Genomic DNA, 17,012 nt, shown 5'->3' with positions numbered 1-17,012 from the left:
AGTACGATTAAAAAAAAAAAACGTGTGGCAGGATAAAAAGAATTTAGTGTACTTTTTACGTCCAGGGGAATCTGGAAAAGTGTCAAGTGAAATGGAGCCAACACAAGTACTAGTGGTAAATGGGTACACTGAAAAAGATACTGCCGACAGTTCAGTTGTGTTTAACTTTTAAGTTAAATATATATCTTCAGAACTGTTTGTTTTTAAACTTTTATTCAGGCAACTTGTTTTAAACTTTTCTAACGTGCATGTAGTATATTTTAATTGTATCGTTGTCTACATATTTTTATTATATTTAAACACAGTGTTTATTGTTGAGACTGCATATTGTTACAGTGACTTATATAATAATATGACTTTGTTATTTTTAAATAAAACCGTTTTTTATTAAACCTTCAGTGTTAATGGTAGTAGTTGACAGCGGAAATGTGTTTTGCGTGGTGCGTGTTAAAATTTAAGAACCACTGACGATTTAATGAGTAATGACAGCATGGTGCTTTTATTTTGGAAAACAAAGATTTGGTGAACATAAACAAACCTGCTCCATTGCTGGGTAAGCTCGCCTCGATCGTTTCACCAACGTACTTTTTACGTGTGACTTCATACTTATATCAAGACATATTACATTATAACATAAATTCACCATGTGATATTCGTCGATTTAAATGCGTCATTCGTAAACAACTGTAACTGGGACGCAAATTGTTAGCCGAGTGCTCGAAAAGATGAGCTAACTATCGATAGTGAAGCTAATACTAGGTTGCATTTTCTTATCATTGAAAAGTTGACAAGGAAATACAGCACGTTGCTCGACGGCAAGAAAGACAATTAAATTAACATTGATACAGAGCTCTACGTGTTATGCAGACACTAGGTCTTTTTAGTTGTTTTGTTCAGCTACATTGGCAAAATATTTCGAATGAATAAAGGAAAAAGATACAAGTAGTTGTACAAAGTCTTGTATTTTTAGTAGTAACGGGCATGATGAGACAGAGTCTGCCTACTTCAAAAGTTCGATGTTTGAATCTCGGAGCCAATATTTCTATCTGTACAGTTAATCCCACATGAAAAATATCTGGATGGGTGAAGGCTAAATAACAGGTGTCAAACTCAAGGCCCGAGGGCCAGATCCGGCCTCCCAAATTATTTTGTCACCCACGAAAGCAAATGTGTGTCAAATTTCAGGAGCCTTGCTAAAATTTGTGCCAAAATGTCAAATTCTTATCTGTAATAAATAACGTTGAGATTTTGCAGTATTCTTTTCATTACACTATTCAATAGTAACTATACATATATAACAACTGTTATCTTTGATTTCAATCAATTTGTTGTTTATATTGAATAATACAACAAGACGAATTAAACATTTAATTGATTTCATTGTTATTGCGGCCCAGTGATGGATGCCATAAGTACAAAGTGGCCTACGACAAAAACTTGTTTAACACCCCTTGATATTGTTTGGCATCTTTGTACCGTGCAATTGATGGCGACCAATCCAGGGTGTGCCCCAACACCACTTAAAGTGCAACTTCTAAGGCTCCAGCTCGCATGCAACCCTAAATGAGACAAAAAATATATATACAAGCCGCATGCAATAAACTAGCTTGCGCAACAGCGTACGAATAAACTTTCTCAGAATAAAAAGGCATTCTCAGTTGCCTCTATGTTATTTTTTCTATTTGCTCGTTTTATATTGCTTCTCACTTGCATACAAATTCTTAATGGGACTCCAATGTAAGTCGAGGGTTTAACTCCAATCACCTAAAATGTCCCCCTAACCCCCACCTCCTATTCGACAGGGGACACTGACTGGACACAGAGCCATGTCAGCCCTAAGGCGCTGCCAGGCCGCCGGCTGTAGTGGCTGGAAGGTGCTGTCCTGTGTCACCCGGCCCCCGACTCCCATCAGATGTGTCAGTAGCATTGAAGCTGGCCCGAGACCATGTGAGGATGAGCAACCCTGGGAAAAGGCGGCAGCTTTCCCATTTTCCACAGCCAGGCTGGGATCTTTCTTTCAAGACAGACCTGTACTCAGTAACCCTTTTCTGGAGGATGCCTTATTGAGGGGATACTTGAGGAGACATCTTCCTCAAGAGGTGAGTGAGGAACATGGCGAAATAGTGGCACTACAAACTAGCAGCACAATACCAACCTCTCTTAAAGTTTCAGTCGAAACTGAACATGATCTTTTTGTCAGGGTAAAGTTTTAATACAGCTTTTCTCTTAAGGGGCATTTATCATGCTAATTAGCAGTTTAATGGGGAAGTTAAGGTGCACGGCTTCAAATTGTGAGTATGTGTGTGTTAACAACAGGATAAATAAGATAATTTAGTCAATTCTACATTTGCTTGTTTATTTCGTAGGCAGTGTTCTCAGACTTGTGTGCCTTTGGTGAGCGTGTGGCGACAGAGGTGGACGGGTGGGGCAGAGAGTGTGAGGTCACGCCACCTCGGTTGGTTCACTTTGACCCTTGGGGACGCAGAGTGGACCATATCCTGACGTGCCCAGCTTGGAAACGCATGAAAGAGCTATCCGCGCAGGAGGGATTGGTGGCCATCGCGTATGAGAGGCTATTTGGAGAGTGGAGGTTTTTTTCCCTCTTTGCTATAACCGCTGAATAACCATTCTAGTCATTGAGAAAGTGAGTTGATATAAGTGTGTTTTTGTTCCAGCCGAGTTTATCAGATGAGCAAGTTGTACATCTTCTCTCCCTCCTCTGGCCTCTACACTTGTCCTTTGGCCATGACTGATGGGGCTGCCAAAGTCATTCAGGTGAATAACATCTCACCTATATAATAGATTCAATATTATTTTTTTAATTATTTCAGTATTGCATTATATTTATTTTTAACCTCGCGTTTAAAAAAGGAAGGTAAGTTTTACTTAGTTTTGAATTTCCATTCACTTCAATTGGAAACTTTACCTCGGTTTGTAAATTATACAGGTTACAAACCAGATCACTTAACCAAAGTTTGTAACTTGCGTTTCCACCGTGCTATAAATTATATCAAGTGGAGGGAATGATTTGCACTGACAGTCACAACAATTAAATACTTAGCCACTAGATGGCAGAACCCGCTTCCATTCATACAACATAATAATCATTTATATCAGCGATCAGGTCATCATACTGCATGTACTTTTTGTCACATTTATTTGGTGGTGTGCCGTGAGATGTTTCTAACGTAATGTGCCTTGGCTCAATGAAGTTAGGGATACACTGACTCAGAGCAAGTAAATATGGTACGGGTGTGTGTGTGCGTGTGTGCCTTTTAAGTCTATAGGCATTTCTTGGCCTGTAGAAGAAGCCTACAATCGACTTACCAGCCGTCACCCTGAACATTTTTGGACATCAGGCCAATGGATGACAGAAAGGCTAGGAGGCTCAGATGTTGGTAAGTTGTAGTCATAATACATGATTTAACTGACAGAAAAATCACTTCTGTGTCGTCACTTATCGCATGTGTGTGTGTTTCTATTCAGCCAATGGAACAGAAACAATGGCTGTTCCTCAAACAGATGGTTGGTATAAACTGTTTGGCTTCAAGTGGTTCACGTCTGCCACTGATGCAGACATGACTCTCACATTGGCCAGAGTGTGTAACGGAGCAGGAGTAACCACATCGGTACTGCCTAAACTATATGTTTGTGTGTGTCAGAAAATGTCATTTCACTAATAGGTGTGTGTGTGTATACCTCAAGGGCAGCCGAGGTTTGTCCCTTTTCTACGCAGAGGTGAGTCGAGACCGAGATGGCTCTTTGAGAGGGATTGAGGTTCAGAGGCTGAAGGACAAGCTGGGCACCAGACAGATGCCCACAGCGGAGTTATTGCTTGACGGCCTCCAAGCACACCGGGTCAGTTCCTGACAAGTGTAGAATTCACAGTAATGCTTCATCCATTACAAAAAAATTGTACTTTATTACCAGCTGTCAGAAGAAGGAAGAGGTGTGGCCTCCATCGCGAACATGCTAGCGATAACTAGGATCCACAACAGCATTGCAGCAGCAGCAGCAATGAGAAGGCACAACCCAACTCAAGTTTTACATGACTTCCTGTTCAAGTTTACTCCCTTTTGCTCCAATTGAGCAGATTAATGATGCTTCATGTACGTGCACACAGGGTGGTCCAGTTAGCGCGTGACTATGCCACTCGCCGCACCGCGTTCGGAAAGCTTCTTAAGGACCACCCGCTGCACACGCAGACCCTTGCCAGGATGGAGGTAAGCTCCGTTCGGCATTTCCCATCATGCTTTTCTCACACGTCCCTGCGACCATAGACATAGTATACTGTATGGAATGTACAACTCATCAACCCTGCCATGAGCAGGTTGGCCTTTTTCTGTGATATGTCAGTGCATCCACCATATTGGGTGTGGCAGCTGTGCTCATAAACTGATGCACAAACACACCTTACTTGAACATATGAAGTTTATTTGGGGTTACTCTGAGGCACTTTAAATGGTAGCAGATGTGTTCTGACTCCCAGTGACATCCACCATTTCTTCAAATCTGATTGGTTAAAAAGTTTTAAAATGAAAATGTAAATCTTGGTCTCACATTTCTTGTATCACAAAACTGGCATTTGAACCAGGGTGTGGAGACTTTTTGTATTCAATGCATATGTAAGGCCGGCATGCCTGTGACATACGTAGGTGGAGACCCGTGGCGCCTTCCTCCTAGTGATGGATGTTTGTCGCCTTTTGGGACGAGAGGAGAGCGGTATCGCCACCCAGTTTGATACACACCTCTTACGTCTGCTCACACCTGTTGTCAAACTCTACACTGCCAAACAGGTGAGCACATGTGCTTTGTACTGGCTAATGATTGGCCGACTGAGTCTGGACTCTGAACTCTTGTTTAATTTCAGGCGGTCGCTGTGGTGTCGGAGGGTTTGGAGAGCTTTGGCGGGCAGGGCTATATCGAGGACACCGGGCTGCCGGGACTACTTCGAGACGCACAGGTGAAAAACTACCCACAATTTCTTCTGGCATTGTAATAAGCTCCTACATAAGCACAACAAATTGCAACCTGATCCATTGAGATTTAACTGAGAAAAGATGCCAAGTTCTAATAATTTAAATACATATTTTGAATGAAGCCAGCATGGTGATCATGTGGTTAGCGTGTCTGCTTCATATGTCGAGGGTTGAGGGTTGGGCTATGTCTTCCTGTGCGCGGGGTTTGCGCGTTATCCCTGTACTCACAATTCAAAAACATGCTTGTTACATCAATGGAACACTTTAAATCATAGGAGTTAATATGAGAGTGAACACTGCACTCTACATGTCCCCTTTGTGTGACTGACGCGACCCTAATGTGGATATGTAGAAATGCAATAGATGGATGGATATTTTGAACGTAATGCAGTAGTTATAACTCTAAATTGTCCCTAGGTGTGAGTGTGAGCTAGGATGGTTGCTTGTCTATGTGTGCCCTGCGATTGGCTGGCAACCAGTTCAGGTTGTACCTCGCCTACTGCCCGAAGACAGCTGGGATAGGCTCCAGCACCCACGCTACCCTTGTGAGGATAAGCGGAACAGATAATGGATGGCCAATTGTAATGAATGAATGTCAATATTTCCATAAACACAAATGCAACAGTCTGAGACCAACAGCAACTGGCTCTTTGGAGATTTAGTGTACCGTATTTCAATCTTGCAATAGTACTTAATTTTTTTTCCTTTATTCTCATCACATGTGTAATTATTCTCAGAGTATTCTTTTTTTTTACTTGTGGGCCTATTACTAATTTGTAACTTATTTGGTCATTCTACTTTACAACATCTGCTCTTGAGTACATAAATGTAATCATGTTCCGTTTTTTTTTCTTTTAATATTGAAAAGGCTAATTGTCTTTTAGTAATTTTTAAGGCAAAAATTTGTAACTTTGAAATTGCCCAAGTCGTTAGTAATTTACTCTTGTCACGTCTTCGGAAAGCTTTCAAATAAGACTGGTAACATTGTTATTTGTCTAATAATATATTATACACCTTAAAATCTGTATTCAGAAAAAAGGGAAGGGAACAAAGTCAAGAGGGTTAAAACGTAAACTTCCACAAATATATATGACCCATTTTCTGCTTTTTTGTGTGTTAGGTCCTGAGCATATGGGAAGGAACAACAAATGTTTTATCCCTGGACGTGCTACGCTGTGTGAATCGAAGCTCAGGAATGGTTCTCCATGCTTATTTCACTCATGCCAAAGTAATAGCTTGTTTGAAGAACATGTCAAGCGAGTCTACCAACTGTAGTCAAACGGGAATGATCGAATGATTCAGTGTGTGTGGGCACGTGTGTGTGTGTATGTGTGATTAGTCCCTGCTCGCAGGAGCTTCAAGTGTCTCCTCTCTGGACCCAGCTGTGAGAGCAGTAGATGGGGCTCTCTCTAAGCTTGAAGTCTTTGTCCAGGAGGCAACCACCAAAGTGCCCGGCTATCTGGAACTTGCAGCCAGAGACTTAGCATACAGCTTGGCTCGCATTTATATGGGTAGATAATAAATGCAAACATAGAGTACATTTGACGAGATTAAACAGATGTCCTCTAACCGCACACACCCTTCCCCTTTATCATAGGTGCCCTTCTTATTGACCATGCAAGGTGGAATGGAGCATCTCCAGCTGATGTCTATGCAGCACTCAGGTACAATAACAAAACACGCACACAAAAAGAGGTGGGGAAAATGCCAAACAGATTTTTTTTTATATTGCTTTGTTAGGTGGTGTGAGCAAGACTTATGCATTGTTGCATCTAACAAGGGGAGCGGATGCTACGATGTCAACTGCCCAGGACTTGATTCAGCACTTGTGTATGACCAGGCAACTGATGGCGTAAACTGATGCGTAGTGTACTTTTAAGGTTTATACTGTCCTTCATCTTTATTAGTTACTATATCATACTTGTAGATAGTATGCTAGTTATTCAGAAAATAAAATCTGTATTGAATTGCATGGCCAATAGAACTGGTGTTCTTGTGAAGCAATTACTTATAGTATATAATATTCCTTATATATTAATATAACACATTGTGTCATTTAAAGCAAATGTTTTTGTGCTCTGAATTAAAAATTCAGAGCTTTGTACAGTTTGGAGCGCCATAGTTGGTTTAAATCATAAAGTTCAACAGCCATGGTGCATTCAAAAAATTTGAAGACGTGGGAATTTTATAAATTTGTGCACATTACAATAAGAAAATAAAAATATTTGACATTTCCAATTGTGTTTTGGCACGTTCGTGTGGTTGTCCCTTGCTTTCGTCCGAAATCTTACTACTGTTTTCAATATGAACGCCTTTAAACATTTTTTTTTAAACATGAACTGTTTTTCGTATGTTTTATGATGGGAATTTTTGAATTTGCAAGAAGTCATTGAAGGAGCCTCACGTACTTCGCGTTCTGGTGGGCGGACCTTCCCTTTTTAGCTAGAAAGCCTCTGAATCATACTTCAGGTCAACTCGAATCTGCTGCTATTTAGAATATCGCACTATATATTTGTAAATGTATATCAACAATATTTTTAGTTCAGTTTTAGCGGAAAACGGAATACGACGGCAATCGCCTCCGCCGTCTTGTGCGTAGCTGTCAACGGAATGGACGTGGCTCCTGGATAGAAAAAAAAGAAAGAAAAAGAAAAATCATGTTTGTAGCTTCTCTTTTGTGCCTCCTGATTGGGACACTATTGTCCCAGCAAGCTACCTCTGAGTTCTCTGTCCATACGACCAGGACAGGTGTGGAAGTGGACGGAGTGTCCGTGAATGCCTCACCGGCCGTCATGTCTCGGATAAACAACGACGAAGAGGTTGGTGAGATAAGAAGTGAACATGAACTGTCACTCGCAATGTTAGATTTAGTGGACGCAATCGTTCTGTGTTTCTTGAGAAAATATACAGTCGTTAAATCGAACATGTCAGCAGATTTTGGTCACATGACCAGAAGCAATATAACGACAGCTGAAATATTTTTCTACCTGTACAATATAATATACTTGTTGGTATGTTGAGACAACCTGCGAATGTTCAATACTGTAAATTTCACGTATTCAATGAATTAGTTGCTGTAATCATGATCTATATAATATAAAAACATATATAATATATGTATATACACATATATATAAACATATATGCTGTATGTATGTGTAACTAATTGTAATAATACTGTACAACGATAAAAGTAACTTCTATATTACAATAATAGCTGATGCCTTATTATTGTTATTACAGCTTATATTTTCATGACAAACATTTTAATAGGGAAAAAAGTGAAGAACATACAATTGGAGTTTGTACGGTGTATGGAAAAGAATTCAAAAAGTACACTGCATATTGAATTTAAAAATAAATGTAATAATTACAATGATTTTTTAAAATATATTTAAAACGTGCATTTTGCATATAGATGTATATTTAAACCCTTTTTTTGCCACAATCATAATTGATTATTGATGCATGCATGTTTCAGATTTGTATGATTATACATGATACCACCCTGCTGGCCATAGCAACATACTTCCATCACTATTTTGACAAATGTACACAACAAGAAATGTTCTTTTGCTCGCAACATAATGAGACTTTATTCAACTCTAATATTAAATATGTACTCAAATTTGTGCACAACTAATAACTGCAACCAACAAATGGAGCAGAGAAGGAACTAATGACAACTGATATATGCAGTATATGTTTGTGTGTCCAGTGTGATTATGTGATGAATGTCAGCGCTGCAGACCGCTGTGCATTTGTCAAGAGCACACCAGACTGCAGCATGGAAGATGGTTTCATCAACTATCTTCAAGTGGCCTTCTGTCTGCTTCCCTCTGACCTCACACCTCTCACAGTCATTCTTTGTGTAAGCCATGTGTGCGCGTATGTACCATTTGAGGAAGTCTGGGGTAATTTAGATTTTTCAGAACTGTGGAGTTTTCTCTGTCTCGACATCACACTTTGCAACACAATGTAGCCACTATAGTTAAACAATGCAAGTTGACTTCACTTTTGGTTACAAATCATGTTTCTATTACATCCATGAAAAGAAAATTGAACAGGTGTTATGTCTTCCCTCTGATTCTCCACAGATTACATGGCTGATCTTTTTGTTCGTCGTACTTGGCCTCATCGCATCTAAGTTGTAAGTCTTTTTTTCTGTGTCCTGTCAGGTTTCACAGCCACAGTCCTTTTTTTCCCTCCATTGATTATATTCAGCCATACAGCACGTGAATTGACCTATCTGTTGTGTAAGTACCGCTTCGGTCACATGCACATTAGAGTGTACAATTTTCATTTGTTTCACTTCACTGGTGTGACTTTGACCTTGTTCTGCATTTCTACGACACTGACCATGAACGGGGAATGATCTGGTGTATGTGTTCATAAAACATTTAAAAAATGTTGACAAACAATTTTATTCTCTGTTTCTCTCCAGTTTTTGTCCCAACCTGTCAGCCATCTCCACAAGTCTACATCTCACTCACAACGTAGCTGTATCCTTCATCTCCAGCCCTCTCTCTGTTTTATGACAGATCACAACAAAACTGGCTCTCATTCAATGTGATGGCATATCCATTTTAGTTTTGTTTTCACAATCTCAGAATCATACTTAAAATGATGCCATTCCAAGGATATTTTTAGTCATATCATATCCGAGACTAAATGGCCTATTTTTTTTCATCTTCAAAATACCAGAACTCTTGATTTAAAAAGAAACCAATGTCTGACATATCTAGATTCTCATACAAGTTAAGTGCTTCTCTTTCATCCATTAATTTTCTCTAGCACTTGTCCTCATTCATGTTGTTAACGTTTAGTCATCCTACCTTTATTCATCCAGGAACAATAAGGCAATTGAGAAGTTACTCACAACCTGTTCACTGTTTTTTTTTTTTTTTTTTTACTTTTTTTACCATACTCTCCTTGACAAATATTTTTGTTGAGGGTGTGACCTTTTTGGCTCTTGGTAACGGAGCTCCAGACATCTTCAGCGCCATAGCGGCGTTCTCCCGCCCTCATACTGCTGGGCTGGCGGTCGGGGCATTATTTGGTAGGTGGGTACACGATAAGCTTCGACGTATACACCCAAAGCTTACAAATGATCCACTTTGTCCGCAGGCGCTGGTGTATTTGTCACCACGATTGTCGCAGGCAGCGTGGCGCTGGTCAAACCTTTCGCTGTACCCTCACGTCCTTTCTTGCGTGATGTCATCTTCTACATGGTGGCAGTGTTCTGGACGTTCCTCATCCTGTACAGAGGAACCACCACGCTGGGTGAAACACTGGGTACACGCAGAGACTCAATTTCCCATAATTCTTGCCTCCATGATATCACCAAAATTTAATTCCTTGATTTCTCTCGCAGCATTCATAACATTTATGCGTCTATCTCGTTTCTAGGGTACTTGGGCCTCTATGTGCTGTATGTATTGACAGTAGTCATCAGTGCCTACATCTATAGTAGACAAAAGCGTTTGCGCAGTGCAATGATCGACAGCGCTCCACATATTCAAGGTTCAGCTCACACACACACACGCGCACACAAAACAACACTAATTAATTGGTTCAGTTTTGTTTCCTCCGCAGCTGGATTTGAGTCATCGGCCATGTACGATAGCGACGTTCCCTGTCTGCTAGCTGAGACGGACCAAGAATATGGTGGGAAAGCATACCTGTCTAAAAACGCATGTTAAAACCCACGACTCACAAGGATATTCTGATTCAGGGTGAAATTTCAGAATGAACCTAAACTACAACATCTGTGGTAGCGCGGTGGATGAGTGGTTTGCGCATTGGCCTCACTGTTCTCAGGTTGGGGGTTCAAATCTGGGCAACAGTCTGTCAGTGTAGAGTTTGCTTGTTTGCTTCCATATCCCAAAAGCGGACATTTTAGGCTCATTGAAGACTCCAAAATGTTCTGAGATTGGAGCACGTGAATCAGGGTCAAAGTGGTTATCTGGACAACCAGGCAATATCCTGGTTGGCCGACCTGCCGTATGCACTATTCACAGCCGCTCTTCCAAACTGCACACTAATTTCCTCTGGCCGGTGGATCCATTTAGAAAATAGTGTGTTTGCTGCATTTAAATACTACTGCCACACACAGGTAGGAAATTACATTATACGCACTACCTTTTTTTAACTAAGGGTGTCACCAAGTTTAACCAATAACGGTAATAATTTAATATTGCGACTAGAAACACCACTCTAACTATGTTACGTTCTGTCTGTACAAAATAACACTATAAAGAGGCAAAACATTGTAACAAGCGTTGCTTGTAACGGCAACAAAGCCTGCATGTGATTGTAAAGTTAGCAACAGCCCGCTAAGTTGTAGAAGTGGTGTGAATAGGTTTCAAATAAGTGCATAACACGTTAATAATAATGTTAAGCTAAATTTGCCAAATGTATCTTGTTAAGTGTAACATATCTTATCCCTCGTTCTGTACACCTTTTTGTCAATTTTAACTGTTTATGTTCTCATACTCATTCAAATAAACACTGCTTATGATCTTGTAAGCACATTCAATTTTAATTTTGATTTTTTTTTTATCAAATACAATAGTAATAATATTGAAGGGAATGGCAAGATATTTGAAGGTTAAAATGATGTATCATAATGAGAAAATTGTGAACTGAAGTGGGCCCAGTGAGCCATGAAACTTCAGGGCTGAAAATGAGTCCCCCCCTTTTTTTATGTGAGTGTGAAAATAAATACACACAACAAACAGTGACACGGCAAAAAGGTTGATGGGGAAAAGCTATAGAGCATGATAGAGTACAACAGAAGGAAGACTACTTCTGCCAAACAAAACAGAGAAGCAAAAACCTTCACAAAGCAGAAAATGAGAAACAGAAAATCACAGTTGTACTTCCTGTATGAGCAAAAGGCTCACAGTAAGAAACTGCTGGAGGGACAAGTCAAACAAAGAACAAGCGTCAAATACAGCACTTCGGCAATAGCGATGAGCAATAACTTTCACTTGTGGCTAATTAGACCCGACTAATTGATAACCGTCAGCAGGTGTGGCACAGAAGACCACTAACACTCAACTACTGGAACCTTCAAGAGTCTGATGTGCAATCAAAAGTTTAGAGAAGATCAAATGAAGTTCACCTGTGACAGTTATAGTGCATGTAAGGTATATCCTGAAATCTCACCCGAAAACCAACTTTTGTGAATTGTGTGTTTGTTTATGTCACGATTATAATAGTTTGTTTTTTTTCCATTATAGTTCTTCTTTACTTTTGACTTTTCTTTATTAAATTTAGATTTATACATTTATAAAGCAGGTTAGTTAATTCATATCGGTTTAGATGTTTTAAATGAAAATGCTTCATTTTTGTTTGGATTTTATTAGTTTTAGTTTTAGTTTTTTGTAATTTACAGAGTATTTGTTGAATGCAAGATTTTAAAAAAATGAGAAAACTAACGTAAACTACAATTCTCAAATGCTTACTCATTCTGTACTGACGTACAGCTAGACTGAATAAATTCTTTTCAAATGAACCCTGAAAGCTAATTCATTGATAAAGTCGAAAACAAAGAACATTTTCACTATAATTAGTTATTTTTGTAAATGCAAGACGTAGTTTCTGGTACTTTTTGTTTTTTTCGTACAATTAATTGTTTTAAATTAGTTTTCGTTCACTATGATAACCTTGATCCATATTTAGGAGCCTGTCCTGTGTGTCTGGTGCATTTCAGAGTCTGAGTACAGGCCACTCCTGCAATACCCCGAGTCCACCAGGCAGATCTTGCTGAGCTCGCTCAACCCGGTGGATAGCAGGAAGTGGCGGAGGAAAAACTGGAAGTGGAGAGTCCTCAAAGTTTTGAAGGTGCGCCCAAGACAGACACATAAAGTGCAACTCCATGTGAAGGCGTTATTAAATGGCAGCGTCCACCTCTCAGACCCCTGTGGAGGTCATACTGCTGCTGTGCATCCCCGTTGTAGATCTTGATAAAGAAGACAAGAACTGGAGACGACCTCTCAACTGTCTTCAACTGGTCACAGCCCCGCTCATGTGTGTCCTCGCTTTCCAGTCTGGAATTTGTAAGTGCAAAAAGGAAATGACTTCTTCACAATGTGATTGGCGGGTTTCGATTTATTTTGTGTATCTACGTTTTGAAATGTAAACATTAAACATTATTTGGATGATCAACTTTCTTGAATGAACGAGTCATGATGAAACATTGAAAGAAAGCCAGCTCCCATTATGCCCGCCCACCTCTTATTACACAAATTGTACAAGTCCCGAAATGAATCATTCTTTAGTGGAGGAAATACGTTTATTTATATAACGCAGTTCATCCAACCCAAATATGCTTCACATCCTGCAGTTTAAAGTACAACATTGAAAACATTTACAAAGAAAAGAGTTTGCAATATTTAAAAGTTAAGTCAAAAAATAAAAATTAGCATGTCAAAATTACCGAAAGAACCTATAATACAAGTACACATTTGGAGAGCATGATTTTTTTTAAAATGCCTTGAAAAACCGTATCGTAGGTGGGTTTAACTTGGATAAAGCAAAGTAAAACAAAGACATGACCTACAACAATAGTACCGCTAAATATCTACAAGCATATACATTGTTCAAATTAAACAAAATAGCGTCAGCGGAATAATTTGAAAAAATAATTTGTTGAAAAGATTTCCCAGCTTTATTGAACATAAATAGATAAATCTTTACAATAATATGTTCTATGCAGCCTCACTTGTTTTGTCACTTGCTGTTGATTGATTCCCAATATTAATATAGCAGACATGTTACGAAGAAAGGAAAAAAAATTGGGGAAGCAAAGTGAAACTGTTAATTGGAGAAATATTTGTCCGTGTCTCCAATCATTTCAAGTTTTATATACATTAAATTTGCTTGTTCAAAATTGTTTTCTAGCAAGGAGCTTAACAGCAACGTTCCTAATTGAATCCACAATTCGAATATCCCTTTTTTAATTTTTTTTAATTATTATTTTTTATTTTTTTGTGAGTGGTGCTTCTGTCTTTAAATGTGCATGTCTTTTTTTGCGCAGTTGGCGATTACTTGATTGAGGGCCAGTTTCCTCTGTGGGTGTTGACTCTTCTCCTGGGACTCTTCCTGTGCGCTATCGTGTTCTGCAGCACCACCAATGAGTGCCCCCCACGATACCACCCAGTAAGTGTGCAAATTAAAAATGTCTAAAACATACATCTAACACGATGTTTGAATACATTTGATATTGTCTTGCCAGATTTTTGCTCTTTTGGGCTTTGTGGTGAGCGCCGTGTTGATCAGCGCGGCGGCGTCCGAAGTGGTCAGTATTCTGCACATGCTCGGCGTGGTCCTCAGTCTCAGTAACACTGTGCTGGGCTTGACTCTCCTGGCCTGGGGCAACAGCATAGGAGGTGAGCTCGCTCAAAGCGGTTCAGTTTTTATGTGCTGGTGAAAATCAAATGATGAACTTGTCTGGCGTTACTTTGTAGACTGTTTCTCAGACATCACCCTTGCACGACAAGGTTACCCCAGGATGGCCATATCGGCCTGCTTTGGGGGCATCATTTTCAGTATCCTTGTTTTTATTTACATCAAGTAACATTATATAATCACATAGGAGAAAACCTGAACCTTAACTGCATCTCCACCAGACATGTTATTTGGGGTGGGTTTGGGCTGTCTGGTGCAAAGGATCAAAACACACTCTGAAGTGCAGGTAGTTCACACACACAAAACACACAAGTCATCTAGAAATAAAGACACTGAACTCGCATAATGTGATGATGTCCAATACAAGAAGTGTATCAAATTTGTTCTGGTAAAGGTACTTCAAAAATGTTTAATATGGTTTATGGCACAGGATCTCAAACTCCGGTTTGACTTTCCTGCATGTTTTCTTTCTCTCCCGGCTGCAACACACCTGACTCAAGTGAGCCGGCTACTCATCAGGCTTCTTCAGAGTTTGCTGATGCTGATCATTAGATTCATGTGTGTTGCAGCTGGGAGAGGTTGAATAATTGGCAGTATTAATAGTTCATTTAACAAACTTTGACTCCAACTCACTTTAATATCATTTAAAAAATTACCCATACAAATAAATGGCTTACAGATGATTTCATAAGAAAAAAAAGTTCATCAGCTCCACTCTCTGTAACTTCCACGAGTGACCCATGCTAAATTTAGCCCCTCCCCGGCTTATAGTGTATAATTTCAATATACTTCCTTAACACCAATTACTACTATACTGTCATGTTAGTCAAGCATTGGTGCCATCTTGTAGCTTTGTGGAGCATTATTGAAAGAATGCAAAAGTTTATCAGTAAATAGCTGAAGATGGGTTCTACAGAAGAAAAAAAAACAGAATAAGCAAATTCGTGAATTGTGTCGCACTGTGAGCACTGCCTATAATATTTTACTACCTGACCACGAGCCACCAGTGGAGAAGCACTGTTCTTTTCCAATTTTATTACCTTTGTAATGACAGAATATTTAATCCAGCTCTTCTATTTGATATTGTCACATTTTTGTGCCTGATCGATACTGATCTTTTTTTTTTTTTTAACCACTGCTGTTCTCCTTCTCAGCTGGAACCAGAGGGACTGCTGACATGGATCCTGGCAGGTTCTCTGGGCTTGTCTTTGGTTTTATCTTTTCTCATCGTTCCACTGAGCCGCTTCCACTTGGGTCGGCCCTATGGCATTTTCCTCCTCCTTTTCTACGCAGTTTTCCTCATTGTTGCTTTGCTCACAGAGTTTGCCATCATCTAAGCAGCATAGACTTGATGGCGCTCTACAGAGGGCTGCCTCACATGAGTGATGTGAAATTAATTGACACGCTGGAACCAGCTGAGCACTGTTTTTAGACTCTACATGACTACAAGCTACAACCATGCTGTGTTGTAGTCATGGAGGCAAGCATTTTTTACTCAAGAAGGCCAAGGCGTCAATGTGCCATAATTATTATTATTTTTTTAATCTTATGATTTACACTGCTATGACAATGTGTGTTTTTAAAAAGAAGACACGGGTAAACTCAATTCAGCATTTCTACTTTTAAACGCTATACAATAACTAAATACTGTTCATGACATTGAAGTTGATTTGAGGGTTATTAAATAATGGGACAAAAATGTGCCTTTCACACACACACACGCACCCCCACGCGCACCCCCACGCACATACACTATTTCATTTTTATTTTTTTTAAACTCTCCAAATACCTTAACACCAGCCCAAAAATGCTTCATTTGGTCTTAAGAGTTTATTAAAATTACCTTGTTAATTCAGGTACAAAACAGAAAGAAGTACGAGCTCTATAAAAAAATTCAGTGAGTGCTTGACAGGAGATAAAAAGTCGTGTTTATACTTGTACTGGTTGTGATTTGTTCTGAGTCGATGAACCATTAATTTAAAGGCCTAATGTGAAGTAATTTCAGAAAAGTCCAATTAAAAGCTGTTAAACATCACACAAAGTAATCATTTCGAAGTGAGAGCCTGGCAAGCGACCGACCCAAAGTGTGACGTCATTAAGAAGAACGAGGGGCTTCGCATGGGAAGTGTAGTTCAAAGCCATTCAGAAATCGACTCAAGACAGCGATATAGAGAAAGAGGAGGTTGTTGGCATGCTTTATATATAATACATGTATGAGCCAGACGCTCAGAATACCTAAAATGTTGTGCCCGAATTGGAGTGGAGACGAGACCCATCGAAATTGGAAGAACGGTAAGATGTATAGGCTGTGGTGATTAGCCTCGCGTTATTTCAAATTCGATGCTGTGCCGTGCTGTAAATTCCGCACGATGTGGGTCCATTAATTCTGCTGTCACTGAGAGCACACATTAAAGTGGGCTGTTGTCCTACATTGTCAAATGATCTTTTTTAGTCATATTTTGATGACACGAGTAGGCATATATATTTAATAAATTATAAAATGTAAGTGAATTCACAGTAAGATTGACTCGTGATTGGAAGTTTTCCATGTGGATGTGGCATGTTCATTCTTCAAACAAACAGGAATTCTCAGACACCATACGGTTTTCAAAATTGATT

The 17,012-nt window shown here is 39.5% G+C and overlaps 2 protein-coding genes across 4 annotated transcripts; both read left to right on the top strand.

Moving 5' to 3' along the window:
* The first annotated feature begins 476 nt into the window (after positions 1 to 476).
* LOC148344370 (acyl-CoA dehydrogenase family member 11) lies at positions 477 to 6,951 on the top strand. Of its 2 annotated transcripts, none has more exons than XM_088297345.1 (15): positions 477 to 553; positions 1,803 to 2,099; positions 2,367 to 2,590; positions 2,676 to 2,775; positions 3,281 to 3,398; positions 3,487 to 3,617; positions 3,706 to 3,858; positions 3,931 to 4,025; positions 4,124 to 4,223; positions 4,656 to 4,796; positions 4,871 to 4,963; positions 6,100 to 6,207; positions 6,319 to 6,490; positions 6,577 to 6,643; positions 6,720 to 6,951. In XM_088297345.1, exons 2-15 carry the CDS (start codon positions 1,827 to 1,829, stop codon positions 6,838 to 6,840), a joined length of 1,896 nt encoding a protein of 631 aa, XP_088153471.1. In that variant the 5' UTR covers positions 477 to 553; positions 1,803 to 1,826; the 3' UTR covers positions 6,841 to 6,951. The 2 variants fall into 2 exon arrangements, with proteins under 2 accessions (XP_088153471.1, XP_088153462.1); XM_088297336.1 differs by having other exon boundaries at positions 3,487 to 3,629.
* Positions 6,952 to 7,384: 433 nt separating this feature from the next.
* On the top strand, positions 7,385 to 16,910 carry slc8b1 (solute carrier family 8 member B1). Of its 2 annotated transcripts, XM_088297275.1 has the most exons (15): positions 7,385 to 7,798; positions 8,698 to 8,850; positions 9,077 to 9,129; positions 9,424 to 9,481; positions 9,933 to 10,038; positions 10,107 to 10,274; positions 10,389 to 10,502; positions 10,575 to 10,646; positions 12,697 to 12,827; positions 12,901 to 13,042; positions 14,023 to 14,144; positions 14,221 to 14,374; positions 14,453 to 14,533; positions 14,615 to 14,679; positions 15,548 to 16,910. In XM_088297275.1, exons 1-15 carry the CDS (start codon positions 7,637 to 7,639, stop codon positions 15,728 to 15,730), a joined length of 1,764 nt encoding a protein of 587 aa, XP_088153401.1. In that variant the 5' UTR covers positions 7,385 to 7,636; the 3' UTR covers positions 15,731 to 16,910. The 2 variants fall into 2 exon arrangements, with proteins under 2 accessions (XP_088153401.1, XP_088153408.1); XM_088297282.1 differs by lacking the exon at positions 8,698 to 8,850.
* Positions 16,911 to 17,012: the final 102 nt, after the last annotated feature.

This window comes from Idiotropiscis lumnitzeri, chromosome 1 (assembly GCF_059441095.1).
Source record: "Idiotropiscis lumnitzeri isolate Australia: NSW breed Sydney's pygmy pipehorse chromosome 1, RoL_Ilum_1.0, whole genome shotgun sequence".
NCBI lineage: Eukaryota > Metazoa > Chordata > Actinopteri > Syngnathiformes > Syngnathidae > Idiotropiscis > Idiotropiscis lumnitzeri.
The sequence above is the reverse complement of the archived record's forward strand: the minus strand, read 5'-3'. Positions and strand labels throughout refer to the sequence as shown.